Source organism: Neophocaena asiaeorientalis, unplaced genomic scaffold (genome assembly GCF_003031525.2).
Source record: "Neophocaena asiaeorientalis asiaeorientalis breed wild unplaced genomic scaffold, Neophocaena_asiaeorientalis_V1.1 scaffold362, whole genome shotgun sequence".
NCBI classification, from domain to species: domain Eukaryota; kingdom Metazoa; phylum Chordata; class Mammalia; order Artiodactyla; family Phocoenidae; genus Neophocaena; species Neophocaena asiaeorientalis.
This window is the reverse complement of record NW_020175700.1, coordinates 2,480,300-2,496,398: the sequence shown is the minus strand read 5'-3', so window position 1 is coordinate 2,496,398 and position 16,099 is coordinate 2,480,300. Positions and strand designations below refer to the sequence as shown.

Sequence of the window (16,099 nt, the reverse complement as noted above, 5' to 3'; positions counted from 1 at the left end):
CCCTGGAGGACCACACTCCCATCTGGTTCAAGAAGTCGTCCTGCTTGGGAATCAGGATGGATCAGGGCACAAGAAGTAAACAACTCGAACCGGACTATGTTGCCACCTGTGAAGTCTTCAAGTAGAACATTTATTTGTAAGTGTCCGAGGCTGGATCTGTAGTAACAACACCAAAACATTTGCTATCAAGACTAAAGGACCCCGCTAAACTTTCCATGCAGAATGGCTGGTTGAACACAGGTGTTTATCTCCTTGGCTTCTCAAGATCACTTTTAAATGAATGAACAGGAACTTTTTTTTTTTTTCCATTATCAAAGACCATTGAATTTTTAATTGAGATATGGTTGACATACAACATTATATTGGCTTCATATGTACAACATAATGATTTTATATTTGTATGTATTGTGAAATAATCACCCCAGTAAGTCTAGTTAATATCTTTCACCATACATAGTTACAGAATTCTTTGCTTGGCATGAGAACTTTTAAGATTTACTCTCTTAGCAACTTTCAAATATGCAACACTATTATTAACCACAGTTACCATGATGTACATTACATCCCATGAGTTATTTATTTTATAACTGTAAGTTTATACCTTTTGACTCCTTTCACCCATTTTGCCCACCCCCACCCACTGAAACAGGAACTTTTTAAAAGATCTAGGGAGAACAAGGACACCTCAAGTGGATGTTCATATGTGTTTGAATCAGAATAAATAGACTTGGTCTTGCTGTGGTAAACAAGCAAACAAACAAAACACAATGTAAATACCCCCCAAATCAGTGGCTTAACACAAAAGTTCATTTCTTGCTCACGCTGCATGTCCAGCATGGGTTGGCAGGAGGCTCTGCATACCGTAACCACTCGTGGATCTGGGCTAACAGAGATTTTATTGTCCACACACTGCCACAGTCACCTTGGCAGGAAAAAGGGAACATGGCAAATCAGGTGCTGGTGCTCTTAAAGCTTCTATGTACACATCACTTTCACCCACATTTTCAGGGTCAAAGTAAGTTACATGGTCACACAATCTTAAGAGGGCAAGGAAATGCATTCCTACCATGATTCCAGAGAAAGACCTGGAAATATTTGGTGGCCAGCATCATGACACATCACCTATAGCAAACTTTTCTGCATTCTGGTATTTCGGTTGCCAACACATAAAACACTCCCTGCCCCCTAACTGAAAGCCACTCCTGACCATCAGCAAACACCGCCCATATACAATAGTCCCTTCTTATCCCTGGGGGATAACTTCCAATATCCCCAGTGGATGACTGAAAGCATAGATAGTACGGAGCCCTATATATACTATGCTTTTTTCCTACAAATACATACCTGTGATAAAGTTTAATTTATAAATTAAGCACAGTAAGAGATTAACAATAGCTAATAATAAAATAGAACAATTATAACAATATACTGTAATAAAATGTATGTAAATGTGGTCTTTCTCTCTCTCAAAATATCTTATGGTACAAATTTAATGCCTTTTCCATCTTAACTAAGCACTTATCACGCACCATGGCCATAACTTGTGCAGTTTGAGGTGCAACAGCAAAACTAGCACAAGTTTCTTTTTCCTTCTTCACAATTTTATAAATGGGAGATTCGTTCTTACCATAGATCTTTGCAACCTCAGCATATAACTTTTTTTCCCTTTCTTTATTAAGTCTAGAACTTTCACCTTTTCACTTAAAGAAGCACTTTACAGCTTCTCTTTGGCACATCCGAGTTGCCAGCATCATTCCTCTGGCGCTTTGGGGCTGTTATTAAGTAAAATAGGGTCACTTGAACACAAGCCCTGTGATACCACAACAGTCAATCTGATAGCTGAGATGGCTACTAAGTGATTAACAGGCAGGATATGGTTGACAAAGGGATGATTCATGTTCTGGGCAGGACGGAGTGGGACTGTGTGAGATTTCATCACATTAGTAAAATGGCATGCAATTTTAAACTTATGAATTGTTTATTTCTGGAATTTTCCATTTAATATTTTTGGACTGTAGTTAACTACAGATAACTAAATCCACAGAAAGCTAAACTGCAGATGAAGGGGCTACTATATATAGAGACAACCCATCTGTGGCATCCTTCTTGAAAGAGTCTGCAACACAAATGGGAAAGACCAAGATAACTGAAAAGATGACCCATGGGAAAAGCAAGATAACTCAAATAATAGAAGTTCAAAATCTCTATTAACTATTCTTAGATTTGAGAAGTGAGTTTATGCATAAAACCAATACAGAATGTCATGAGAAGAAGCAATCAGAAAACAAAAAGAAGATCTCAAATATTAAAACTATGACTTTTATTGTAATAAAAGGCACCATAAACAAATGACAAATGACAGAAAAAAATGTGTGCAACAAGTCTAGGGAGTAAAGAGTTTGAGTCTAAAATGTATTAAATACATATTAATAGATATTAACATATATTTCCAAGACTCCTGCTTATCAATTAAATCAAAACAAAAAGCCAGTAGAAAAATGGGCAACACTTATGAGCAAGACAGTTAACTGAAGAGTGAATGCGAACGACCGATAAATATGTGCTAAGATGCACGGCCACATTGATAATGAGGGAAAAACAAATTATATTTATGATGTAACAATTTTTCACATCTTGAACTAGCAAATATCCAGAGGATTGATAATATCAAGTATTAAGAAGCCTGTGAATAAACATGTATTCTCCTGTAGTATTAGCTGACTTCTATATTAGTTAAGCCATAATGGAGGGCGATTTACATTTAACATTTAAACTACATGTGTGTTTGACCCAGCAATTCTCACAGCTGGCCTGGTATGACATTGTTTATATGCTCAAGAAGACATGTGAAGAGCTGTTCATTGCAGTATTATTTTTAGTACCTTTGTAGAGATATGATTCACACATCATAAAATTCATCCATTTAAAGTGTGCAATTCAAGGGGATTTAGTACATGCACAGAGTTTTGCAGCCATGACCACAATCATCCCAGAAAGAAACCCCACACCCATTAGCAGTCATTCCCCATCTCCCTCCTACCCCAGCCCTAGGCAACTACTTTCGCTGTCCATCTATTTATCTATTCTGGACACTTCATATAAGTCGCATCGTATAATACGTGGTCCTTTGTGACTGGCTTTTGTAACTTAGCATAGTATTTTCAAGGTTCTTCCTTGAAACATCTAGTAATGTTTCATTCCTTTTTTATTTTTTTGCTGAACAATATTCCATTGTATGGTTATATCATATTTTAAAAATACATTCAATAGTTGATGGACATTTGAGTTGTTTCTACTTTTTTGGTTAGAATGAATAATACTGACATAAACATTTGTGTATAAGTTTTTGCATGGATATATTTTTCATTCTTCTTGGGTGTATACATAGGAGTGGAATTGGTAGGTCATATGGTAATTCTATTTTTGAGGAACTACCAGACTCTTCTCCAATATGCCTGCACCATTTTACATTCCTACTAGCAATAAGTGAGGGTTCCAAATTCTCCACATCCTCTCCAGCACTTCTTATTGTTTATCATTTTTGTTATAGGCATTCTAATGGATGTGAAGTGGTATCACATTATGGTTTTGATTTGTATTTCCCTAATGGCTAATGATGTTGAGCATCTTTTCATGTGCTTCTGGCCATTCATATATCTCCTTTGGAGAAATGTCTATTAAAATCCATTACCCATTTTTAAATTGGATTGTCACTTTATTATTGAGTTGTAAGTTTTCTTTATATACTCTGGACGCAGTTCTTTCATCAAAATGATTTGCAAATATTTTCTCCCAGTGTATGAGTTTGCCTTTTCACTTTCTTGATGGTGTCCTTTGAAGCACAAAGTTTAAAATTTTGATATGATCCACTTTATTGTGCTTGTGCTTTTGCTTGTGCTTTTGCTATCTAAGAAACCATTGCCTAATCTAAGGTTACAAAGATTTACTCCTATGTTTTCTTCTAAGAGTTTTATAGTTTCGCTCTTAGATTTAGGTCCATGATCTATTTTAGATTGGGTTTTTTTGTATGGTTTGAGGTAAGAGTCTGCCTTCATTCCTTTGTATGTGGATATACAGTTATCCCAACACTGTTGAAAATATTCTTTCTCCATTGAATATTCTTGACATCTTTGTTTTAAAAAATCAATAAGGGACTTATTTCTAGACTCTCAATTATATTTCATCGATAGAAATATCTGTCCTTATGCTAGTACCACATTGTCTTGATGATTGGAGCTGGCTAGAAAACTTTGAAAGCAAGAATTGTCACTTCTACAACTTTGCTCTTTTTAAATATTGTTTTGGCTATTCTGGGTCCCTTGCATTTCAATATGAATTTGAGGATCATCTTGTCATTTTGGGCAAAACAAGCTGGAATTTTAGTAAGGATTGTTTTGAATCTGTAAGTCACTTTTGAAGTATTCCCATCTTAACAATATTAAGTCTTTTGATCCGTGAACCTGGAATGTTGTTCCATTTGTTTAGATTTTCTTTAATATCTTTCAACAGTGTTTTTGCAGTCTTTGGTGTAGAAATCTTGCACATCTTTTGTTAAATTTATTCCTAAGCGTTTTATTCTTTTTGATGTTATTTAAGTCTAATTGTTTCCTTAATTTTATTTGGAAATGTTTACCCCTAATGTATAGAAATGCAGTTGATCTTTGTATATTGATCTTATATCCTGCAACCCTTCTGAACCTGTTCTAACAGATTTTAGTGGCTTCCCTAGTATTTTTCTATATATAAGATCTTGACATCTGCAGATCGAGATAATTTTACTTCTTCCTTTCCAATTTGGATGCCTTTTAAAAAATTGTTTCTTGCCTAATTGACATAGAGAAAACTTTCCAGTACAATGTTGAGTAGAGATAGCAAGAGTGAACATCCTTTGCTTCTTCCTGATCTTAGGGGGAAAGCATTATTTTACCATTAAGTTTGATATTAGCTGTGGGGTTTTTGTAAATGCTCTTTATCAGACTGAGGAAGTTTCCTTTTATTCGTAGTTTGTTGAGTATTTTTATCATGGAAGAGTATTAAATTTTGCCAAATGCTTTCTCTGCATCCACTGAAATGACCAGGTGGGTTTTGCCCTTTTTTGAATAAATTACACTGATTGTTTTTTATATGTTAAACCAACCTTGAATTCCTGGGATAAATTATATTTAATCATGGTGTATAATCTTTTTTTATTTTGTTGGGATAGGTTGCTGGTATTTAATTGAGGGGTTTTGTGTGCCTATTCATACACGATACAGCATTGTTTCCAAAAGTGACAATTTTGAAACAACCTAAATGTTCTAAATGACAATTTTGAAATAACCTAAATCAGTAGGGGCATAGTGACATAAACTACATAGCAATTTAAATGAAAAATAAGGAGAGCTTTACATACTCACATGGAGAGCTTTCCAAGACACATCATGCTTTTTTAAAAAATTGTAGTATAATACAGTAGTCATAAATGTTATTCCTAACAGTTATATAAAATATAGATAAATAAAAAATATACCATGTGATATTTTCATATTTATATATGTGTAGATATTTGGATAAATAGTAAAATATCTGAATGAATATATACCAAACTAATAGTGGCAGTTCCCACAGGGCAGGGGAATGGGATTAAGGGGACTTGAGATTTACCTGTATTATTAAAATTTTGATAATGGGAAAATACACATGTATATTTCTGTAAATTTAAAATACATAAATGTTTACAAACATAAAAATTAACTCACTGATACACACAAACCCATGTCCTAACAAATTTTACTGTAAACTAAGGGAAAGTTCTGTTAGCCCACAACATTGTCCTGTTCTTCCCACACAAACATAGAGGAAGCTGGTACAATTAGAACCTGTGTCACTTAAAAATTAGTAATAAATTTAGAAAGAAAATTAGTACAGGATCAACACACGTATACTGCAATAGGAAAAGGATAAAAGGGACAAGGAGAACAAATGACTGATTTAAAACAACTCACCAGCAAAATGTTACCAAGGAGAAGATGAAAATTTTGACCAAACATTATTGCCATAAATTCCAAAAACTGATTAAATAATACCCTCAGTAAAAGAAGAACTCACTGATAAGATATGAGATCTCAAGGAATAAGCAGTAAAGCAACAAAGGGAGATGAAATGTGACTCAGCTGAGGAAAAGTGTAGAAGAAGAAAATGAGTCCATCACAGAAACCAAGTCTGCATGGAAGCAAAGGAAATCTCACTGCTGAGAACACAATGAGAAGCATGGAGGATAGGACTAAGAAAAATGAGCAAAGCAAAATGGAAACAAAGAATCAGAAGGATAAGAGATTAAATGAGCACTATGGAAAAAAAGGGGGGAGTCAAACACAAATAATTTGGTATCCCTGAAAAAAGAACACCAAACAAATTGATAAGTATATATATATTTTTAAGTCTAATAATAATAATATAGCTTTGTGTCCCAGGAAGAAGTTACACAAAACTATGAATAGCCTAACAGTTATTAGATTTTAGAGTTAGGAATCTTTTGAGTATCTGATCCAAATTTTAGGTAAGCTAATAAAGGTAAAACATCAGATTGGACTCAGACTTTTCCACACTAGCATTCAATGGAACAATTCAAATAATAGCCTCAGAGAAAGAAAGTGTGACTCAAGGATCTTATACCAGCCAAACTGGTATTCAAGTATCAGGATAATGAACAGTATTTTTTTTTCAATATATTACAATTCAGAAACTAATTTTCTTTGAGCCCATCTCAAAGAGAACAAACTTGAGGAAAGCAGGAATTTATCAGAAAAGCTGGAAAAAAGACACATAGTAAACATTAAATTAATTTTTAGAACTAAAACTAAAACAACTGCAGGAATTATCTTAGAGACCAAAAGATAAATGTCATAAACTAATACAATGTAGGAATGATTCAGTAAAAGTTGAAGAGGGGTGTAAGAGAGTGGAGGGTGGTATACTTATGCTGATTTCCTCATCTTTTAATATCCAGAGATTAAAATATTTTACTTACAGCTAAGTCAAATAATAGAAATATAAATATAATTAAAGGTTTACAGGAAAACACCAGAAAAAAAAATAACAATGAACTAAAATGTATTGGTGAAGGAAAAACAAGACTGAGATACCGACCCACACACCATGTTAGCCATGACAAGTGTGATTACAGTTAAACTGCTCTGAAGTCTTTGTATTGTTTGGGAGAAAAACAATATGATGATCTCAGTAGATGCAAAAAAGCACTTGATTAACTTCAATACCTCTTCATAACAAAAGCTCTTAACATACTAGGGTAAAAGAAAACTTCCCTAACCTGATAAATGATACCTATCACATTCTCACTGCTGACATCATTTTCAGAGGGAAAACTCTGGATGCGTTTCTCCAACATCATGAATAAGACAAGGATGCCACTATCTCATGTGGCATACGACGTGGTTTTGTAAGTTCCAACCAGAATGGTGAAAGGAGAAGAAATCCAAAGCATAAAGATCAGAAAGGAAGAAACAAAACTGTCATATGAGCACATTTCAGTTAGCTACATAGAAACCTAGCCAAAAAATAACAAATTATTGTAAACGATAAGAGTGTTGGAAAGACAGCCAGCTACAGGATGTATCTTATCAGATCAATCTACTTTCTACTATATCCTTTTATAACTTTTGAATTTTACACCTTGGGCACACATTGCCTAGCAAAACTCTTTAATTATTTTAAAGTTACCCCTGATCTTTTAAAACCATATATAGTACCCTATTGGCATAAAATGATGTGTGTATGTTTATATGCATTAAGAGATGCTGAAAAGGCTGGTCATCAAAAATATGGGTAATTTTCTTGGTGCATTGTTGTATAGGTTGGTTTTAGTTTTTCCCCTTTTGTGGTTTGGATTATCATGTACTATATTTATAATGAAAATAAAGCCATTTTTACTATGAGAAAATGAGGAAATAAACTCCTCAAAATAGATATTTCCATAATCTCTACATACCTGGGCCCAGAAATCTCTCATTTTTAAAACTCCCCTGCTGATTTTGATGATCACATTTGGGAACCACAGGGGTAGGATTTATCATCTAATTTGGTATCATCATCTAAATCACTGAAGCAAATGCACATTACCTTTGTCTAAAACCCAAATGTAAGCCAAAACAAAATGATTACCAGCCTGCATTTCAGAATCTCACCATTATGTTGGACTCATTAATTGACACAGTTGCCCAGTTAACCAGGCATCAGCCAGCCCCTGACCTCCTCCCTGGCAGCCTCAATCATTTCCTCCTGAATCCTAACCACCTGCCATTCTGGGCACATGTGGGGTCAGAGCATGGGCAGAAGACCCTGGCCTCTGAGGGACCCCATTATACTTGGAAATACTCAAGGAAATGGACAAAAGTACATACTGCAACGGTTGCAGAAACACCCAAACGGCACTGAAAGCAGGAAATGGTACCCAGTATTGAGGCAGTGGTTTTGTCATAGGGCAAGTAGCCTAGCTTCTGCTGTCATCCCATGGAATCAGGAAAAAGTTCAAAGTACAGCAAAGAGTGAAGGAATCCAATAGATGACACAGCCAGGGGCACTCTACACCCGTGCTCTAGGGAGGTGCTCTTCACAAAGAACTCCAGGCTCTTAGTTTGCTAGGGCTGCTGTAACCAAGTACCACAAACTGGGTGGCATAAACAGGAGACACCTATTGTCTCACAGTTTTGGGGGCTAGTAGTCTGAGATCAAGTTGTCGGCAGGGTTGGCGCCTCGTGAAGGTGAGGAAGAATCTGTCCCGTGCCTCTCTTCTAGCTTCTGGTGGTTTTCTGGCAGTCTCTGGCTTGTAAGATGCATCATCTCGATCTCTGCTTCATGTTTACATGGCGTTCTCCGTGTGTACATGTCTGTGTCCAGATTTCCTCTTTTTATAAGTATACCAGTCATATTGGATTAGGGGCCCACCCTACGCCAGTATTACCTCATCTTAACTAATTACACCTATAGCAGCCCAATTTCCAAGTAAGGTCACATTCTGAGGTCCTGGGGGTTAGGACTTCATCATATGGATTTGGGGGTGGGAGGACACAGTTCAACTCATAATACATGCAAGTGGTGCTCTCTGGAATTTGGGCAGCCAGGAGATTCTGGCCCTAGCACACTTCTTGACTGTTTTGATTTCTCAGAGCTCTGCAAGCCTGCGGGCTCTGAAATTACCATGGGGGTGCAGCAGTGTGGGTTTTGGTGGGGGGGTGCTGCGGGCCCTCTGATGGAGGGTAGAGGTCTGGTCGGCTCACCTGTGTGTTATCTGTCACTACAGGTTATATTGAAGCTGCTATCATTCCAGCTGGAGCTCGAAGGATTCGCGTGGTGGAAGATAAACCTGCCCACAGTTTTCTGGGTAAAACAAAAAATGGTTTGACTCATAGTTTATGTTCTGAGCATTGATTTGGACAATCAGGCTGCTAATTTGGTTCAGCAAAATGCTGAAGGGGTGCTCTCAAGCCATTGGTTTTATACCCATATTTTAGGTGTAATGCTATGAGTAATCAGCATGGACCAAACAGTGCTGTCATATTTGGCTCAAGTGCAGCCATCCCCAAGGTAGAGGAGGGGCGAGGGGAAGGGGTGAGTAGGAACCACCAGCTTCGGACAGGAAAGCAGGTGACAGAAGAGTGAGTGAAAGAAGTTGTGAGGAATTGGGATAGCCTAAGTCCCCCAAAGTAACCCCAGGAGAGCTCAGGTAGCCCTGCCCCCTCCTCCCAACTCTCTTACCTGCCTCCCATCCACCTGTGTCCTGGAGGCCATAATGGCCGCTGCTTTTCCTGCTGCCAGCCTAGGACCTTGCTGTCCTTCGGGTTGACATCCATGTCAGTTTTCATCAGCCCCGTCCGTGGTTTTCTCCACCTCCCCGGCATGGACGCTGGCCCAGTCCCGCCTGGCACTGTTCTCTGAAACTGTCCCAGCTGTTGTTCTACAACTAGAACAATGCTTGTAAATGCTTTTCGAAATTGGGCCTTGTGCTGCTCTCGGCACCTTCTTCAAAGTGGTGGCCTTTTTACTAAATTCTCAAAGAGTCCCCCTCCTTTCTGCCCACCTCAGGAAATTTGGTCAAGTTTACCAGCATTTGCTTCAGAGCCCCATCACCCAGTGTCACCCCCAAAGTTAGCGTTTCCAACTGGTACACTGGCCCTCCCAGACCTGGAGATGACATTCCTGCTCCCCAGAAGCACTGGGCCTCTGTGGGAGTCTGACATCACCTTTGACCCTTATCATATTCAAAAATTGTGATCCCAGTATCTCAGGTGCTGGGGCAGTTCCAAGGTCGACTTACTGGCCCTTCCATAAAGCACCAGTAGGTGCCCTGCAAATAAGTTCCTCAGCTTCCAGTCCTGCCCTCCGAGACTTCCCAGCACTGTTCCTCCAGCCCAAGGTATCTGGTGAAAATGGGAACATTATTTTTACTTCTATGTTTCTGCATTATATAAGAATGACAGAGGGATGTCAGAATCTCTTAGATCACTCAACACCTAATTCCTGTAGTAAAAATGACTTTTCACTGGAACCCATCTTAGGGCCAAAAAATAACAACTAGTGGATGGTGCCCGGGGAGCCAGCTCTCACGGTGGTCCCTCTCAGCTCCTGAAGCCTGGGGGCCACACATTCCAATAATAACAGTGACATCTACGTTGTGACTCCCAGTCATTGAGCCCTGCTCTGCTTTGCAGACCTGACCCCTAACCCCACAATGTACTGCAGAGAATTGACGTGCCTATTTCACAGAGGAGGAAAATGAGACTCTAGGAGTTCAGCAGCTTGTCCAAGCTCCTCACTGCAGCTGGGTCTGCTGCAACTCATGGAGCCTCCCAGAATTGCTCTGAGGTGTCAGTCACAGCCAGAGATGGAGTGGGGACGATTTTTCACTGGAGAACATATGTTAAACCTGCCCATTGCTACTGCTTTGGTGTGTGGATTTCAGAGAAGCAGATGTCCATCCCGAAGAGATTGGTTGAATGTCTCAGGATGAATTCTCAGCTCCCCAGAAGCACTGGACCTCCCTGGGAGGTTGGAGCCAGCCTCTGTCCTCTTATCTGGAAATCGCAGGGTCTGGTGTGTGCACAAGGGAAATCCGAAGGTGGTCCATGCTTGTTACGTTTCTAAAGTTAGCTCAACAAGCCTTGTTTCCACTCGGGGCTGGGTGCTTTGGAAGTCAACCCTGTGTAACTTTGAATTACTCTCACATTGCGGGAGCAGTTCCTAAAGAATTCACCCCACCTACCTTCAACCCATGCTGCCTGGCTTTCTGCTCAAAACCACCTGGAACAGGAAATGCCTCTGCAGTTTGCATCCATAGCTGAGAGCAGAGCTGGCAGAACTCCGAGTGGAAATAAAAGGAGCTGACTCAACGCCAGGATTAGAAGTAGGTTGAACGTGGGTCAAGTCTTCCAGTGGAATCCAGGAGGGAGAGAGACAGAAAGGAGCCTGGCTTCTTCACAGCGCCATGCAGGGAGTGGGCATGCAGACAGGATCCGAGCTCTTGTGCCTGCCCCCAGGCAGCTCCAGAGAGGAGCCGAGCCAGCCCAGCAGGAATGCCCCCTCCCTGCTCCCTGGAAAGGCTCAGGATCTCTCACAGTGCCGGGAACTACAGGGACATTGTATAAATGTCCACAGAGAGATAGAAGGGCCCTGAGGGAAACAGACGGTCACCATATGACCTCACATTCCAGGCCATTGAGGAGGTTTGGTTCTGCTGTGGTAGCAAGGGAGAGCGTGTGCCATCTTCATCCCTGCAGAAGTCTCTCCAGCTGTTGAGAGGCTTCTGAGGGCTCCTAAGCAACACACACAAAAGCAAGTGCTGCTATATTTGTGACAGGGTTTAAAACATCCACCCTCTGACTGAGGCAGGATCAGCAAGTGAAAATATCCTCCCCAGCAAATCAGAACTACAGACATTACAGATAGAATCAAGTCGCTCAGGAATTCCCTTTGTTCTTAACTTTATATTTCCCTATCAAAGCAGAGCATTTGTAATCATCTTAATGGCCCCTGTTGAGTTTCTAGGCCTAAAAATTCTAATTTCAAATATAAACTAATCTCAAAATACTTACAGACGAAGGGGGCTTGCACATACCATTGATGCCAAAGGATGGAGAGGAACGGGAATTTCTGGGGCCCAAAACTTATTTAATTTGGGAGGCCTTCTTTTTTTTTTTTTTTTTTGCGGTACGCGGGTCTCTCACTGTTGTGGCCTCTCCCGTTGCGGAGCACAGGCTCCAGACGTGCAGGCCCAGCGGCCATGGCTCACGGGCCCAGCCGCTCCGCGGCATGTGGGATCTTCCTGGACCGGGGCATGAACCCGTGTCCCCTGCATCGGCAGGCGGACTCTCAACCACTGCGCCACCAGGGAAGCCCGGGAGGCCTTCTTTACGGGAAAGAATACGCTACGTATAGGGCCTTGGAAAGGACTGGTGCACGAGACGGGCCCCGGAGCTTCGGCCTCCCCGGCTCTCACAGACCCTGCTCTGTGAAGCTTGCTCCGGGGTGGAGGCCGCTACAGATGGGCCAGGAGTGACCAGCACACTCTCTCTTTGGGGCTGACATGGCCCCACAAGGTGGTTTTCTCATCAGACTCCACATTGAACCTATCAATTCACTGTCAGTGATGTTCAGATTTTGATGTTCCAACAGACCTTCTGAGGCTGCAGTCTTACCCTTTTGAAGGGATGTCAGGTGCTAAACTCCAATTTTAGCAGGAAGTTCTGATTTCTCAGCATGGACCACGGCAACCTGCAAATTTTGAATCCTGCTGACTAAATGACTCACCCCAGAGTCAGCAGGCTTGCAGCGATCCCCATGATTCTTGGAACTGCTGGCCTGTTACTTATAATTCTGCCTCTGAGTTTTCATCTCACTGCAAAATGCATGAAGGGGCGTCATCACAATCACACTGTCCTGAGGAAGGGGCTCCGGCTTTCAGACGAGGGGTCAAGTGGCAGTTGTAAAGCTGAGACTCGGGTGCCTGGAATTTTGCAGCTGTCATGTAGATGGCGGCCGCAGAGCTTGGACAAGCAAAGTAGATGCTTTCTGGAACCATGAGAGCCCCGACCCCGACCACACACATACCCTGAGGCTGTGACAGTATGAGATTTTGCCAATTCAGCAGCCCCAGGCCAAGACCTGGGGGTCAGGTGACTGCAAAGACAGGTGACTTCAGAAGTCCTGGGAGTGCCCAGCAGCAGTATGTGGATGGGAGAGGTCACGGTTCGCATCTCTTCCCATCTCTGCCTTCACAGAGCTCACGTGGATAACTTGAAACCTGTCATGGGGGCACATTTACACCTTGCATACTGACAAGCACTATAAATCTAGGCTGCTTTCCCCAAAGAGCCTGCCACCAGCACTGCACTGTCTGGCGTGTTCCTCCCCATCCTGCTGCTGGCCTTTTCTGGAAGAGCCGGTGAGCCACTGCCTGCCTCTCTCATTTGCCCTCCCCCCTTCTCTGACCATACTCACTCCTCCACGGCCTCCCCCACCCACCCTGCGAGCCGCCTCCTGAAATGTCGCCTCCCCCAACCCCTACTGCCAAGCAGGACATTCCCCTGGTGGTGAGAGGGTGGCATGCCACCAGGCCCAGCGGGGTCTTCGTCTGTCTCCTGTGTCACTCACAGCGAGTGCCTCTGCCGGCAGAAGTGGCGCTTCCCCAGGCAGCCCCCACACCTCTGCGCGGCATTTCTGTGGATGGGTTTATAATCAGGTGTGCCCTCCTAGACTTTTTCCAGTCCTTCCCACTCTTGACCTCACAGGTGTTTGACTTTTGGCACGGAGGCGGGGTGGTTTTCCGTTTATAATCCAATAAAGTCCTTTTAGAGCACCTTAGAAACAAGGCCAAGTGAGAAAGAGCCGCACATCCTGAACAAAGCGCCGGACAGGAGCGGGGCCCAGGAGAGCCTGGATAGAGTATACCGGGCCTTCTGAATCTCAGGGGGTACTAAGCTGACATTAGTGAGGATCCTAGCGTGATTTCTAGGAATCCATACTAGTAATCTGCTTTCTCAGCCTGCCCTGGCCCCATCATGGTTAGTATTTTTTAAAAACCAACCTCCAAATGTGACATGTGAAAGCTAAACCCAGTTCTCAGTTTCTGTGTTATTGGCTTCAGACACTGCTGGATCCAGGGGCTTAAAACGATATCATGGGAAATAGAGTCTCTGTCCTGGCACTGCTGTCCTTTCTCAGTTGACTTTAATCTAGGGGCCTCTTGCCACGTACTGGCAAGACTTATATCAAGTCTCTGGGCAACCTGTGGAAAGAAAGCTCCTTCTTCCCAAGGTGAATGAAAGTCTTAGAATTGACTCTTACCTTCCAGGGTTGGGTGATGGACACACTCCTGGAGCTGGGGTGGAGTTTGGGGTCAGCCCCATGTGACTGGGGGAAGAACGCATCCCCAAAAGCTCTCTGGGCATTGTTACTTGCAGAAGGAGAGAGAGATGGCAGGCAGCAACACACTAGATGTTCACAGAAGCCCTAAGACAGAAAAAGGCCAGGGCCCAGCCTAGGGCACTGAATGCAGAAGTCAACTGGGGCACACGCGTGGGCTGAGACAGGAGGAGAGGGCCACCCCAATGTGCCCCTGGTCTCTGTGTGGGAAATGAGTTCTGTGGGGTGACCCCAGTATGACGGCGGTCAGCAGACAGCTTTACAGAAACTCATTCTGCTCATCTCTCTGATTCTCAGTTTCAAGGGTTCTCAACCCTTGTGTCCCCACCCCAATGACAATGACAGTGAGCCTTGTGTCCCCACCCCAATGACAATGACAGTGAGCCTTCTCTTTCCTTCTCCACCTCCATAGCCCCTCTCTGTCACCTCCTCTTCCCAATCAGACTTCCAGTATTCCTTCACCTTCCACTTGCTTCTCCACACGGGGCAGGGCACCTTTCTCCCTCCACCATCCTGCACAGAAACTGAGCTTAACAAGGAGGCAAGGAGCAACAGCCCAAGCTGCCCACACGCTCCAGGCCACCTCTTCTCCCTGCTTTTCTTTCAGTCTCAGCTCAGGGCTCCTCCTTCAGAAGCCCTTCCCCACCTGCCCCAGTCTCTGCCCACACGACTGTGCACAGGCCCCAGACTGGCCTCTGTCACTGAGCTTCTGGAAGTGTATCGTGTTTATCTGTCTTCTCACCAGTCTCCCTTTCAAACATTGAGCTCCCAAGGGCAGGAGCTGTGCCTCCATCACCAGCTACAAGGCCCTCAGATAAAGGTGAGGGATTGGTGTAGGGATGTGTCTGCTCCCTGTGCTTCCCTGACTTGTTTTTACTGAGGCTTTTCTTTTTTTTATTTAATTTATTTATTTTTGGCTGTGTTGGGTCTTCGTTGCTGCACGCAGGCTTTCTCTAGTTGCGGTGAGCAGGGGCTACTCTTCGTTGTGGTGTGCGGGCTTCTTGTTGTCGTGGCTTCTCTTGTTGGAGAGCACGGGCTCTAGGTGCACGGGCTTCAGTAGTTGTGGCTTGCAGGCTCTAAAGTGCAGGCTCAGTAGTTGTGGCCCACGGGCTTAGTTGCTCCATGGCATGTGGGATCTTCCTGGACCAGGGCTTGAACCCGTGTCCCCTGCATTGGCAGGCGGATTCTTAACCACTGCGCCACCAGGGAAGCCCCTACTGAGGCTTTTCTTAAAGGTGTCTGTTCCCTCATTTGTTTGTCTGCTACTTCCCACCAGCCCGTACTGATTCTGAAAACCAGATTTACATATGCATGTGCAAGAAACAATTTTCCAAACCTTCAGAGAAATTGAAAGAACAATGAACATCCATACAGCTTTAGCCTAGATACCCGAGTAGCTAACATGACCAAACGTATTTTTAGGTTATTAGTTCACTGGAAGCTGTGGAAAACCGGAAGTTTAGTTATTTTTATGAAGGTATGTAGAACGTGAGACACCCCCTACAGCTATTTGAGCTTGGAATTTGTTCTCTTTGAGAATATGACATTTGCACATTTCAGTGTCTGTCATAAAACTCTAGACTGATGCTATAACCTAAAGAATGTGGGAGCTTGGTGTGTTTAGGTTCAGGTCTCCACATGACAACGTAATAGCTGTGTGACTTTAGGCAGGTTACTTAACCTC

General features: G+C 42.5%; 1 protein-coding gene across 1 annotated transcript in view; it reads left to right on the top strand.

Moving 5' to 3' along the window:
• The window catches only part of ADAMTS17 (ADAM metallopeptidase with thrombospondin type 1 motif 17), a 346,664-nt gene that overhangs the window by 255,583 nt on the left and 74,982 nt on the right, over window positions 1–16,099 (top strand). The window contains exon 15 of the mRNA XM_024732060.1: window positions 9,299–9,379. Within this exon, the coding sequence (XP_024587828.1) occupies window positions 9,299–9,379 (81 nt within the window). The remainder of the gene's footprint in view (window positions 1–9,298; window positions 9,380–16,099) is intronic.